This window comes from Odocoileus virginianus, chromosome 29 (genome assembly GCF_023699985.2).
Source record: "Odocoileus virginianus isolate 20LAN1187 ecotype Illinois chromosome 29, Ovbor_1.2, whole genome shotgun sequence".
In the NCBI taxonomy this organism is placed as follows: domain Eukaryota; kingdom Metazoa; phylum Chordata; class Mammalia; order Artiodactyla; family Cervidae; genus Odocoileus; species Odocoileus virginianus.
Window position 1 is genome coordinate 2,898,647 of NC_069702.1, and position 15,069 is coordinate 2,913,715.

At 44.2% G+C, this 15,069-nt stretch overlaps 1 protein-coding gene across 3 annotated transcripts in view; it reads left to right on the plus strand.

Moving 5' to 3' along the window:
• PDGFRA (platelet derived growth factor receptor alpha) overlaps positions 1–14,588 on the plus strand; it is a 48,748-nt gene extending 34,160 nt beyond the window's left edge. For all 3 annotated transcript variants that reach the window (XM_020911308.2, XM_020911311.2, XM_020911309.2), the window contains exons 17-23: positions 43–158; positions 485–607; positions 1,529–1,640; positions 3,285–3,384; positions 3,494–3,599; positions 4,865–5,106; positions 11,522–14,588. In XM_020911308.2, coding sequence (XP_020766967.2) covers positions 43–158; positions 485–607; positions 1,529–1,640; positions 3,285–3,384; positions 3,494–3,599; positions 4,865–5,106; positions 11,522–11,669 — 947 coding nt within the window. In that variant the 3' untranslated portion in view covers positions 11,670–14,588. The remainder of the gene's footprint in view (positions 1–42; positions 159–484; positions 608–1,528; positions 1,641–3,284; positions 3,385–3,493; positions 3,600–4,864; positions 5,107–11,521) is intronic.
• Positions 14,589–15,069: the final 481 nt, after the last annotated feature.

Below are 15,069 nucleotides of genomic sequence, written 5' to 3' on the forward strand. Positions count from 1 at the left end.
TGCTGTCCACTACTGCCAACACACTTAATTCTTTTCCTGCAGACTCAGAAGTCAAAAACCTCCTTTCAGATGATAACTCAGAAGGCCTGACTTTGTTGGATTTGTTGAGCTTTACCTATCAAGTTGCCCGAGGAATGGAGTTTTTGGCTTCAAAAAATGTAAGTGTGTTCAGACAACTGAGACCTCCTTAGACCCAGGCCTTGCTCTGAGTGAGGTGAGTGTGGAAGGAGAGTTGTGGAGGGCCAGTTGCCATGTGGCTTCTCAGTAGCCCTTCCTGGAAGGTGAGGGGCCCTCCAGCAAGATGAGGTGTCCGCTTTTCTCCAGAGCTTTCTCCCTCCTGGGAGGCGCTGGGTTGAAAGCCTGGGCGAGGGGTGCTCCGTGGGCCAGGACAGTCTTCCTGGGGCACCGCGGAGGTGCCCGTGCCGTGGGCGTGCTATCAGTGGCCGCTGGATTGACCCCCATCCCGTCTCCCCTGTCTGCGCAGTGTGTCCACCGGGACCTGGCGGCTCGCAACGTCCTCCTGGCGCAAGGGAAAATCGTGAAGATCTGTGACTTTGGCCTGGCCAGAGACATCATGCATGATTCGAACTACGTGTCCAAAGGCAGCGTACGTGCCCCTGCCTCGTTTGGCATGCTTGCCTTCCCTTTCTTGAATCTCTGAAAGCAGACGTTGCTTCTCGCCATTCACAGCCCGGACTCTTAACATGGAGTCCATGACATTCATGAATGGGCTCCAGGGGTCAGTAGGCAAACCACAAGCTCTACAGACTGCCTGGGTGTGAGCGCCGGCTCAGCACCTACTAGTGTGGGGACTCGGGGCAAGTCCATTCTGTACCATGGTTTCCCTGACTGTATCGGGGAAATGTTATCAGTACCTGTCTTCTGAGTTGCCATGGGGCATTAGATCAGTGGATTTGTGTAAAGTGCTGAGGACAGTGCCTGGCACTTACAAAGCAGCCAAGTGTTAGCTATTAATATGTAAATTGTGCATTCATTTCCAAGGAGCGCACCCTTGGAGAGTATCAAATTTTCAGATGGTGTCTGTGACCCGGAAATGTTAAAGCCATTTGACTTTAGCTTTACATCTTAGAGGCACAATTTCCTTAAAGATAGTCATTCTCTTCTACATTCGAACCTTCTTCCCATTGTTTCTTACAGTTCAAAAATGTAATTGGCTCTCAGTTCACTGGGTCTGTTCTTAATTTTGTTCCTACGAACACCTGAAAATAGGGGACAGGTCCATTTAAGGCTCATACCTTTGGGATAAAAATTCAGGATTAAAAATCTTTGGATGTTACTCCTAGGGAGGGCATAGGAGACAAGAGTGAACACCCATCGTTCATAAGATATGTATATAGAGCACCCAGGAGGTGCCAGGTACTCTTCTAGTGCTGGGAGTACAGACGCTCATGCAGAGTCAAGTTCCTGACAGGAGTTATTATTAGTTCCAAGAGAAGCCCTTTCTATTTTTGCTGCTATAGGTTATTGCTGCACATGCTGGGTTTAATGTCCTTCCCCTTCCCCGCAGACCTTTCTCCCCGTGAAGTGGATGGCTCCTGAGAGCATCTTTGACAACCTCTACACCACACTGAGTGACGTCTGGTCCTATGGCATCCTGCTCTGGGAGATCTTTTCCCTTGGTATGGGCCTAAAAGCTCCACTTGTTTGGGTTGTTCTGGAATAACACTGGAAGGGAGACGCTGTGTTTTTCAAGCTTGGGGATGTAAATAATGTTAAGATACCTGGTGTTAGTCAAGTGGAATGTAGCTGATTAACACGTTGTGCGCTTAAACGATGGCTAGTGTGTGTCCAAGCGGTCTGAGAAGGGATCTTAGGGGGCCGAGCCCTTGCCCCTGGCCTTTGCCTCCCTCTTTCCTTTGGGCTCCATCAGAGGGACTTTCTCCTACTGGAGATGCACCTGATGACATCCACTCACCAGCCGCTGCTTCACCTTGGACTTTGGGTTAAGTGGGTTCACCAGGGGAGAGTCCCCTCCCCTGACTCCCATCCCTCTTGGTGATGGATGTGCAGTGAAAAGTAGTCCCGTGAGGGAAGGGGATGGGGACTCACTTCCTGGTCGTCATCCTGGAGGGGAGAAACCTTCCAGGCAGTCAGTCAGTCAGCACCAGGCACTGAGCAAGACAGGTGTCCCGTGCGACCAGTTACGGGCCTTCTAAGGGGATGGCTGATGACCCTGACCGTGGACAGGTCAGCTGGGGAGATAACACTTACACATTTAGTCATAATCTGTGTGGTCCTGATTTCAAGTTGAAATAGAAGCCTAGGGAACAAAGAAAGGAATCCTCGAGTGGTTTTAGAAGGAGATTAAGCTTGACCTGGTAAAGTGTGAATGTTTCATGAACCCACAATTGTCCTGATGTGATAGTAAAGGACTTTTCCTGCTTGTTGCCTTTTTCTATTTTGGTTCATCCCTCCATGGATGTGGAGCCACACTGTGGATCACCCCAGTGTGTAGCTTAACTGAGAGTCTCGTATTCTGTTAAAAGCAGAGAATTAGCTAAACATTCCAAGATTTCTGCCTTAATTATTTGAACGTTTCTGATGAAAATAACTTTTTTGGCCTTAGTGATTCAGAATTTCTCTGGATTTTCTATTTTTCTTTGTATTCATAGATCCATTACTCAGAACCATTGAAGAACACTTCTGTGCTTTTTCTAGATGTGTAGAATTTTTGCTAGGGTTTCTGGACTTGATCAACCTAGAAGTCTTAGTTAAATTTTTTTTAATGATTTATAGGTTACATTTAATTTAGAAATAGGATTACGAAGGAAATACATAAGCAATAACTTAAGAGTTGTTAAATGAATCCATGAATACATGAATGCATGTCTCTAATCACAGCAAAGAAGAAAGTAGGCATTCTCTTCCTGTTCCTGCTAACTTTAAAAAACATTTTGCATAGAATTACTTTGAGTAATAGCAGTTCATTTTGGCTCCACTAGATAGACCTGAATTGCTTACAACATTTCCTTCAAGTAGCTCAAGCTTGTGGTTTGTTTTGCAGGGTGGACTACTAAGTGGTGTGATGCAAGCAAGCTTTGGTGTGTCCCTCTGTGTTTGTTTGGACTTTCCCTTCTGGTTAAATTTAAGATTTGGGCAGGGCTGTGAAATCAAGCAGATGGTAACACTTAATTTCTTTGAAAGAACTGATACTTCAAAGTGGGGATCCCCAAACATTTTCTAAAGGTGCTGTATCACCCCAGGTGTTTCAACAGTGTACCACACACTTGTCAACCCTGGTTGTTTTCTTCTTGGCCTCTCAGGTGGTACACCCTACCCTGGCATGATGGTGGATTCTACATTCTACAATAAGATCAAGAGTGGATACCGGATGGCCAAGCCTGACCATGCCACCAGTGAAGTGTGAGCCTCTCCCCATCCTGTGGGCCTGTGTTCATGCCTGATGGGTCTGTGGGATGGGGATGCCCTGATCATCTTCTCCGTGCCCACTCTGAGTCTTGTGCTTCTCCAGGTACGAGATCATGGTGAAGTGCTGGAACAGTGAGCCGGAGAAGAGACCCTCCTTTTACCACCTGAGTGAGATTGTGGAGAATCTGCTGCCTGGACAATATAAAAAGGTTTGACTGGGCCTCTTAAGATGGGTGGGTGGCAAGGGATGGTCAAGGGCAGGAGACAACAGCTGGTTATGTGAGCGAGCAGTATTGTTCAACACTATTTTAATGGAACATTTTCAAAGGAGGCAAAAGATTGTGTGATCCAGTGGCTGGGGCTTCATGCAGTGCTCCCCAGGCCCTTGGTAGCAGTGATGAATGAAAACCCTCCCCTTCCTGCACGGCTCCCATTCATCCTAAGGGTGCAACACCTGTAAGCACTTTACTCTCCAGATGTTTGAGTATCTGAAGCTACTGTGAAGTTAGAAGTTTCAGGGCATCCACAGCCATTAAATCGCTAATTTGAATGCACTGAAATCCATGCAAAATTGGCTTTTGCCAGCTGACTGGAAGGAACAACCTCAGCTGTTATCTGTGGTTCCAGCTGGTTTTTTTGTGGAATAGGAAGCATTGTTCAAAGGAACAAATGTAATTTCATGGAACCAAGCAGGATATGGTAATGAATGAAGCAACTTTCTGCTGAGATGCTGAGAAGGAAACTTAGGCACAATTTCTTAGATTCAGATTAGTTGCCATGTAGACTTTCCATACTTATTGCTTCTCTTCCTTCTTCTCAAGGAAGAGCAGTGTTAGCTGAACTGGAAGTTAAATACTTTTGTTTATTGATTATTTCACTGCCTATTACAAATGCCATAAGCGAGGCAGCTGGAAGGCAGAAGGAGGGAAGGAGATTAACCATAGGAAAGTCAAAGACATTCTGGTTGATGAAGATGTATTGATGGGAACAGACTGGAGCTCTTGTTTACGGAGCCTTTTTAGATCAATGGTCCCTAAGTTTTTAATTAGATTTCTCCGATGTATAGGAATCAAGAAAGTTTCAGGCATGGTGCTCCCAGGGGAAGCCCTAGTCACCTCTTATGGGAACCCATCAAAGCCCCAGAGAGACTATCTGATGGGGACCAGAGGGTCGATGCTAATTCCAGAGAAGGGAGTGTATGGGGACACAGTATAGCTACTGACTTGCAGAATGGGTTCTTGGTATCTCAAGACCTACCAGCAGGAGATCTCTGCCAATGGTGGCCCTTTCTTCTTGTTCCACATCTCTGGGGACAGTTGACATCTGATTCTCCTTCAGGGGTCCAAACACCCCACATCTGCGAGGTAGTTTGGAAACACAGACAGTTAAACAATAGTAAGTTCTGAGCATCTGCATTCTTTTCTGCAGTTCTGTCAATAACCCTTGAGTAACTGTGTGAAATCAATGTTTGCAGAGTTATGAAAAGATCCACCTGGACTTTCTGAAGAGTGACCATCCCGCTGTGGCGCGCATGCGCGTGGACTCCGACAACGCCTACATCGGCGTCACCTACAAAAATGAGGACGATAAGCTGAAGGACTGGGAGGGTGGCCTCGACGAGCAGAGGCTGAGTGCAGACAGCGGCTACATCATCCCTCTGCCCGACATCGACCCTGCTCCTGAGGAGGAAGACCTGGGCAAGAGGAACAGACACAGGTACGGGCTTCCGGCGCCGGCTTCCGCTGACGCCAGCTTCCGCCGACGCCTGACGGGAGGCGCCATTGTCCGCGAGAGGCCCGCCCAGTGGTCTGGTCAGGCCGTTCAGGGGAGCCAGTGGCAGAACCCCAAGGGTTCTGTCTAGTTTTAAAAATACTTCCCAGATGATTCTTTAAAAATTTTTTCTTTTAAATTTACTCAAGTGTAGTTGACTTGCAATATCTATTAGTGTCAAGTGTACAACATAGTGATTCAGTATTTTTACAGATTACGTGCTATATGAAGTTATTATAAATACTGACTATATTCCTGTGCTGTACATTGTATCCCCGTGACTTACTTGTTATATAACCGGTAGTTTGTACCTCCTAATCCTAGTCACCTACTTTGCCCCTCTCTCCACCCCCTCCCCTCTGGTAGCCTCTAGTTTGTTCTCTGTATCTCTATTTGTTCTGTTTTTTAGATCCTGTATACAAGTGAAAATATATGGTATTTGTCTGATTTATTTCACTAAGCAAAATACCTTCCAGGTCCATTTGTTTTGCTGCATATGGCAAGATTTCACTCTTATGGCTAAGTCATGTTTCATTGTGTTTATTATATGTACTGTATCCTCTTTATCCATTCATCCGTTGATGGGCATTTAGCTTACTTTCATATCATGACTATCGTAAATAATGCTGTTATGAACATTGAGGTGCTTGTCTTTTTGAATTAGTGTTTTCGTTTTCTTTGGATAAATGCCCAGAAGTGGAATTGCTGGACTGTATGGTAGTTTTGGGGGGCTTCCCTGGTGGCACTAGTGGTAAAGAATCCACCTGCCAATGCAGGAGATATAAGAGACATGAGTTCGATCCCTGGGTCAGGAAGATCCCCTGGAGAAGGGCATGGCAACCCACTCCAGTATTCTTGCCTGGAGAATCCCATGGACAGAGGAGCCTAGTGGGCTACAGTCCATAGTCTGGAGTGACTTAGCACACACATGATAGTTATATTTTTAATTTTTTGAGGAACCTCCATAATGTTTTCCATAGTGGCTGCATGAATTTACATTCCCACCAACAATGTGCTAGGGTTCTCTTTTTCCCATATCCTTGCCACGGTTATCATTTTCTGTCTTTTTGATGATAGCCATTCTGACAGGCATGAGGTGAGAGCTCGTGGTTTTGATGTGCATTTCTCTGATGATTAGTGATGTGGACCATCTTTTCATGTGCTTGTTGGCCATCTGTATGCCTTTGAAAAGATGCCTTTTCAGGTCCTGTGTCTATTTTTTAATTGTACTGTTTTTTTGATGTTGAGTTGTGTGAGTTCCTTATTTGTTTTGGTTATTAATCCCTCATCAGACATATTTTTTGCAAATATCTTCTTTCATTCAGTAGATTGCCTTTTTATTTTATTGATGGTTTCCTTTGCTATGCAAAAAGTTTTTAGTTTGATCAAGTCCCATTTTTTCATTTTTGTTTTTGTTGGTCTTGACTGAGGAGACAGGTCCAAAAACATATTGTTAAGACCAATGTCTGCCTATATTTGCCCCCTTAAGCTGGTGGAGGTGTAGGACAGAGGGGAACATGCTTCCCTGATGGAGAACCGTTGACCTAAATCCTCAGGTAATTTGATCAAACTGACACAGCAGTTGTGATTATTGAAGTAATATGAGCCTCTCTTGCTGGTTTTTTAATTAGTCACTGGAGCTGAGGATCGAGTTGAGAGACTGGTTGTACTGGGCTATCTGATGCTATGTCAGCGGTTCTTAATCCTGGTTGCACGCTGGGACCAGCTGGGGGGATCTGAAATCTACGGCTCTACAGGCCTCGCCCGGACCAACATATTGTAATCTCAGTGAGGCCTAAGTACTCTCTGGCTGATTTGTGTTTTTGTCCTGTCTAACTTTGTATTCTGGAAGATTTCTAACATGCATGATTCAAATAAAATTGTGGGCTGTCAGGTGCCCATCACTCAACTTCAATGTTTTTGAACTCATCACCAGTCTGCTTGTACAACTTGCATAGCCGTATCTACTCCATCACTTCCCTCTAGATTGTTTTAAAGCAGATCCTAGACATCGTATCATTCCATCTATGATATTTCAGCATATGTCACAAAAAAATAAGAGCTCTGTTTTTTAAAATAACTATAACTAATAGAAACAGCTCCAGTACCATTATTTCACCCCCTAAATTGACAGTAAATAATGAAGAGCATCAGATATTCAGTCTGTGTTCAAATTCCCTTGATTCTCTCACAGATATTGGTTTACATTTGGTTTGTCCTATTCAAGACCCAAATAAAAGTCACACAACACATTGCCATTGGTTGATAGAGCTATATACATTCATCCTGCTTCTTTTTGCCCCCTTGAATGTTGTTTGTGTAAAAACCAGAGCATTTGCCTGTAGAGTTCCCATTCCCACGTTCAGAATTTTTCTGCTTGCTTTACTGTTGTGTGCTTTATCATATGCTTCTGTCTCCTATATTTGTTGTAAAGTTGTGGTAGTCTAGAGGCTTGATCTGACTCAGTAAATTTTTGCCAAGTGTACTGCAAAGGTGATGCTGTGTACAGGGGGTGCATAGTGTATGGTTCTCTCTTTTTGTGACAATAGCAGCTGTTGGTGATTGTACCTGGACCTGTTAATTCATTACCAAAGTGATACTAATGCACAGCCAGGACCAGAACCATTGGTGCATGTGGTCCAGATGGAGGGGCCATGCTCTAAATCCTTTCTCTCTTTCCTTAACCTTTGGACAGAGGCAGGAGAAGTGGTGATAGTGGCCCTTGGATCAAGGTCCAAGTTGCTTATGAGTTTCTCTCTTTCTCTCTATTCCCTTCTTCATTCAGGATATTTCTGTCTCTTTCACATTCAGTTGACTGCACATAAATATTTAGGCAGAAGCATATAGCATTATTATTTTGGAAGCTTATAATTGTGATTTCTTAGCCAATTTAGATGTAAGATATAGACAACCTTGTTTATTTGTATACACCAGGTAATTTTTAAAATATAAAGTTGTTTTTGCCACATGAGATTTGGAGATGAGGGAAAAGTGGCCTGTCGGACTTACCTTTCTATTTATCCTCTGTTTAGAACAATTTTAAAATGTGTTTATATTCCTTTAGCAAGCAGTGCTTCTCCAAGTTTTGGGTAGTTTTTGTAGAATTTCATGGGGATAGAAAGGAGGGTCTTGGAGCACTTTACCCCAGATCTGTCATCTATTTAGTTACACTGAGTTTGAGGGATCTGAATAGTTCAACTATTAAAAAAGGGTTCTGCTTCTAAGTAAAGTTAGAAAATTACATTGGGATAAATAACATTAGAAAGATGCCAGGAGCTGTCCTGGGGGGATGCACAAAGCTGGACTTAAGAATTTAGCACCTATTCGCCAGAGAGAACAATTCTGGTTGGTCGGTAGCTGGAACTTCTGTAAGGGTGATATCTTTGGTCTTCTTTGAATCACACAAAGTATGTCCCAAATGACTGTACTAGGTCAGTGAGACCAGTCCTGACAGGTGGGCTGAGATGGTGAATGTCTTAGCTTAGGCTGCCATAACACAGTACCACAGATTAAGGGGCTTGAACAACAGGAATTTATTTCTCCCACTCCAGGAGGCTAGAATTTCAAAGGCAAGGTGTTGGCAGGTTTGGTTTCTCCTAAAGCCTCTCTCCTCGGCTTGCACATAGCCACCTTATCACTGTCTTCACACGGGCTTTTCCTGTGTGTGCATGTCTGGTGTCTGTTCCTCTTTTTAAGACACCAGTCCTAATAAAAATAAATGGAAAAAAAAATAAATAAATAATGGAAAAAAAAACCAAAACACCAGTCCGACCGGGCTAGGGTCCCATCCTTATGACTTCATTTAACTTTAAGTATCTCCATAAAGGCTTTGTTTCCACATATAGTCACATTTGAGGGTTGGGACTTCAACATAGGAATTTGGCAGGATACAATTCAACCCATAAAAGCTGGGATGCTCTCTGTGTAGGCAGGCAGGAGTGAGGATGGTGGTCTTGTGGAGGTCCTTCCCCAGGCACAGGAGGCTTGGTCTTGGATGGCGAGTGAGCCTGAGGAAGACAGGGGCTTGCTTCAGAGGACTTGGGGGTGCTAGGTCAGAGCCTATCAGGAGCCAGGCCCTACCAGGGTGGATACTGTGACTCAGGAATCAGAAATAAACGCAGTCATCAGCCTCAGGACCACCCTGAAGCCCAGTGAGCAGCAAGGATGATGTGGTGCTCAGTCTCAATAGAAGCTAGCTTCTTCTGTGCCCACAGTTGCCGCTGGCTGAGGTCTCAGGAACTGGGTCTGGCTTCCTGGGGAGACAGGCTGCCAGACTGGATAGTTATTAAGACCAGCCAAGTGGACTGGGGTTCACAGTGAGGTTCTAGAACCAAGGTGGAAGTGGGGGTGGGAAGGATGAAGTACAGACTAGGAACTGAGCAAAAGCTCGGTCTTGAGGGAAGGGCCCACGTGGGGGTTTGTGCAGGGGAACCTCAGTCCAGTAGCGCCATCGGCTCTAAGAACTCTCTGGGCCCAGGGGCCTGGGGGTGGAGGGCAGCAGACCGTTTCCTGGAGGCTCCTGTTGGCCAGCCTTAGTTCTCTGCTTGGAAACTGATGTGGAAAGAGGGGAGAGAGAATGAGGGTCCAGCCTGGCCTGTCGGGCAGGAAACAGTGGAAAGGGCTGAGAGCCCCTGCTGGGTGTGTGTGGGAGACTCCATCCTGTGGTGTGGCTGCCCAGCCAGCCGTAGGGCTTTTGTACCACCGTGTGGAGTGCAGTGCTATATAGCCCCACCATGAGGCGGGGAAGCCCCAGTCCTGCCTGTCAGCAGATGAAAATCTGCTAGAGCTAAGTGAACTGAGCTAAGTTGCTCCGTTGTTTTTGACTTTTTGTGACCCCATGGACTGCAGCCTGCCAGGTTCCTCTGTTCATGGGATTTTCCAGGCAAGAATACTGGAGTGAGTTGCCATTCCCTTCTCTAGGGTATCTTCCTGACCCAGGGATTGAACCCAGATCTCCTGAATTGCAGGCAGATTCGTTACCTCCTGACCACCAGGAAAGCCCACTTTAAGCTAAAAGAGATACATAAAAATTTATCAATACAAGGCAGGACACCGACAAGATAGTAAGAGTTCAGAGAACGCAAGGCTCCAGGTGACACCAACAGTCTGGAGGCCCTAAAGAATATTTTCTAAAAGTGTTTGTGAAAAATTTTAAACATCCATAAAAATTGAAAGATTACATCTACCACTTAGATTTAGCTATTGTTAACATTTTATCACACATACATATATATGATATGTATACATACACGTGGGCTTCCTCAGTGGCTCAGTGGTAAAGAATCCACCTGCAATGCAGGAGACACAAGAAATGTGGGTTCAATTTTTTTTTAAATATTTATTTATTTGTTTATGCTGTGCTGAGTCTTCACTGCTGCGCACGCACAGAATTTCTCCAGTTGCAGGGAGAGGGGGCCGCTCTCTAGTTGCGGTGCATAGGTTCTCACTGCCGTGGCCTCTCCTTGTAGTGGAGCACAGGCTCTAGGGTGCTCAGGCTTTGGTAGTTGGGGCACACGGGCTCAGCTGCCCCACGGCATATGGGATCCTCCTGGACCAGGGATCGGACCAGTGTCTCCTGCTTCGCAGGGCAGGTTTTCAACCACTGGACCACCAGGGAAGCCCCCGGGTTCAGTTCTTGAGTTGGGAAGATCTCCTGGAGAAGGAAATGGCAGTCTGCTCCAGTGTTCTTGCCTGGGAGATCCCATGGACAGAGGAACCTGGTGGGCCGCAGTCCATGGGTTGTGTGTGTGTGTGTGTGTGTGTGTGTGTGTGTGTGTGTGTGCATTCAGTCGCTAAGTTGTGTCTGACTCATCCTTTCTGATTCTAAAACTCCCCTCCCAGATGCTCCTCTAGTAAGTAAAGAGCCTTCACCTGGACTTCCAGGACTCAAGGGGATTGGATATATGAGGAGGGCATTCCTGGGTCATGGGGTGAGATCCTGAGATCACAGTTCGGACATTCAGGAGGTTGCAGGGCTAGTAAGTGACTGACTTGGCTGAACTTTGCCCCTGCTTTCATCCCTCTGCTTTTTCTTCCCCAGGCCTTTTGATCAGGCACAGCTTGTTTTCTCTTCCACTGGAGTTGAGTAGGGAGAGTAGAAATGGTCACAGCTTGGTAGCAACTCTGGAAGATTTGGCAGAAGAGAAGGGATGTTGAAATGTGGAGATGACCATGTGGCCCACTGCAGTGGTGGGGGCTGCTTCTGGCTTGGTGGAAGAATCATGCCTGGCTGAGCAGCCTGGATTTGAAAGCCAAAGGATGTCACAGGAAGAGCTCCTTTGCCTTTGGGAGGCCACCTTGAAAACACCACCGTATTCTAGTTGGTCTGATCCTGATTTTTCCTATTCTGTCCCTCTTCCAGCTCACAGACCTCTGAAGAGAGTGCCATTGAGACAGGTTCTAGCAGTTCTACCTTCATCAAGAGAGAGGACGAGACCATCGAGGACATCGACATGATGGATGACATTGGCATAGACTCCTCGGATCTGGTGGAGGACAGCTTCCTGTAACTGGCAGATTCGGGGAGAGGGCAGGACTTCCACTCCTGGACCCACCTTGGATCCTTTTAAGAAAACCACTTTATTGCAATGCAAAGTTTGAGAGGAGGACTTGGATGGTGTGTAAAGAGAAGTTCCCAGCCAATGGCCTCTGGGAGCCTTCTAAAGATGAATGATTGGGATATTTTGAAATGAACTTTTTCGGCATTGCCTCTGGCAATGTTTCAGTAGCATCTCATTGGCGTGTGAAGTTTGGAGGTAGATAGATGGACAAGGAAATCATGGGCCATGGAAGTTGGACTTTGTGTTTCAAGGGCATTGGTGAGATTCCAACGGACACAGCTTTTGCTGCAACAAAACTCCAGCATTGTAATTATGTAAATAACTCTAACCAAGGATGTGTTTTGATTTGTATTAACTTCTCTGGATTTCTGGAGAGACCACTCAGTCCATCCATGTACTTCCTGCCTGAAACCTGGTATCAGCTGCTGTTGAGCTTCCTTATGAAGTACATGCAAAACCACTTTTGAACCTTAAAAGGTACTGGTACTATAGCATTTTGCTCCTTTTTTTTTTTATAGTGTTGAGGAGATAAAGGATAATTAACCAACTTTGTTTATTAGATTTGGGTCATTTATAAGCCCAACAACTCATATTGTAATCTATGTTTATAATACTACTACTGTTATCAGTAATTCTAAATGTGTAATATGTAACACGTTTTCCCTACAGAAAAAGCACAATTTAAAAAAAATCCTTACTAAATAGGTGACAGGTCTTGACAGTTTTTGACATTCTAGCAAATAACATGTTTCTCTATAAAATATGGTTATAGCTTTAGTGGATGAAATTTAGTTGAGCATAGAAAACAAAAGTAGTGTCTTCCAGAAAGAGTTTTAACTGTACTGAGTAGGTTGCCTAATCCATTGTACTAAAAACAGTTAACTGCCCTTTAAAGTAATGAGATTTGAAATAAATAAACAAAACCCCTAGATCCTAAAGGTCCTCAATATTAAGACAGGAGTCTGTGCCTAACATGACTTCTCATGTTACTGCCCAGTGGAAAAGGTATTTATCAGCAAAAAGACTGGATTTGCAGAGGTTTGTTCATGCCTTGCGTTAACTCTGGTGCATCTCAACACATGTATATATTTTTAATTCTGTGAACCCTGAGAAATTCAGAAGGATGCCCTGAACTGGGGCTCCCGTCCTTTGTCTCTTACCCTCAGGAGAAACAGTTTGAAAGTCTGAGACAACACAGGCATTGTTCAGTGAAGGTGCTGTGTGCCTTAGCCCGGACCCTTGGTCACCATGTGTAACTGGCAACCAGAATGACCAGATTCTACATCCCCATCCCAGAGATTCTGAATGATCAGTTGTAGGGGAGCAGAGACCTGTGTTTTTATAAACATCCTGGCCCTTCTGATCAGCCAGATTTGGGGAACACCGGCACAGATGACAGGAAGTTGCCATGGGAAGAAATAATTTGAAATCAGGAACTGGACTAGTGACCAGCCACGCAAGAAGCCTACTATTTAGATCTTTGGCTTTGGGTCAGTGATGTTTAATGCCATGTATCTAGTAATTGCCACCCTTAATTTTACTTTCCAATCCTTGCTGATACTGAGCAAGCCAGATCTTGGTTTGGCAGATCTTTTCCCTGCTTAGGGGGATCTGAGCTCTCTCCCCACCAACTTCCCCTCAAAAGGCATGTACGAAAATGATGCAGTTCAGTGTACCAAGTCTCTGTGTGATCAAGTCAATATTTTGGTGAAAATCTTTTTTTAAGTTTTTACTGATTTTTCGGGGTTAGATGGGAGGACAAACTGTCACATCCATCCAATCTGTCAAACTCATCGTGGTGGGTTCATCAGCATTCTTAGCGATACCGCTTAATTGCTGACACCCTATGAATGAAACATGGGCTGTGCTTACTGCAATCACTGTGTGCCCCTGGCAGGCGATGCTTTGGGAGATGTAGAAGCAATAACAAGGTACTTGACTACCTACTGGTGTAATCTCAATGCAAGCCCCACCTTTTTCATGGTAAGTGTGAAGACTGAGCCAGATTGGCCGATTAAAGAAGAAAACCTGATGAGGTTCTGTAGAGCCACTTAGACTTGAAATACATTTGTGTTTCTAGAATCACAGCTCAAGCACTCTGCTGATCACTCCCTCTTCCTCATGCAGCCTCCTTTTATTGGTGCTTTACATTTTGATGTCCTTTGAATCTTGCATGATATCATGGGGCTGGATGAAACTTCTCAGACCAGCAGGTTCTAGTCCTAATGAATGCTCTCACCTTAGTTTCTGTATGGCAGCATTTTTTTTTTCCTTAAGAAATGTTTTCAGTGTATCACAGATTTGTTTCCTTTTTGGCCTCCTGCAAAGACCCCAGCTGAAAATTTGTCAATCCTTCCTGCTTTCTATTTTTATGAAGACAATCAAAGTTGGCCTGAGAAACACAATTTGTGATTTTTTAAAAAACATGATTGATGATGTCCTTAAAATGTGGTCTGCCAATCTGTACAAAATGGTCCTATTTTTGTGAAGAGGGACGTGAGATAAAGTGATGTTATACATCAATATGTATATATGTATTTCTATATAGACTTGGAGAATACTGCCAAAACATTTATGACAAGCTGTATCACTGCCTTTGTTTATATTTTTTTAACTGTGATATTCCCCACAGGCACATTAACTGTTGCACTTTTGAATGTCCAAAATTTATATTTTAGAAATAATAAAGAGAAAAATACCTAAACGTTCCCAAAACAGTTGTGTGGTGAATGTTCAAGAACTAACTCGGTAGGAAGGGTCTACCAATACAATTGTTTTACAAATGCCCCTGTTCATTGTTTTTGTTTTAAAGCATGTAAATGAAGATCTTTATATTTCAATAAATGAGATATATATAATTTAAAGTTATGCTAAGGTTTTAGCATTTTTGTCTTTAGTTTACCAGTATAAATGAAAGCAATCCTGTTTAGTTTACTTTCTCAGTGACATCCGGTAGGACTCTATTATGGTTTTAGTGAAATTAGTGGAAAATTGTGGATTTAAACATTATTTGAGTTAGCTCTCAGACCCAGCGTTTAACTTAAAGCTGACGGGCACTTGGCTCATCTTTGACCTTGTCTTTTGTTTGGTACAGTATTATTTTGTGATTTTTGCCTGTACGTGGGATATAGGGCTGCATTGACTCTGGACACCATTCAAACACTGTAGACGTGCAGAAAATAAAAGATTAAAGTCTTTTTTGACCATACCTAATTCCCTGTCCCTTCCCCATTTCTCAGAGGCAGAATTATATTTTTGTGTGTCTTCTTTTATCCTTTCAGTTCCCTTTTTGTGCATCTGCTTATATACATACACATGTACCCATCTGCTTTATATTTTACCTAAGTGG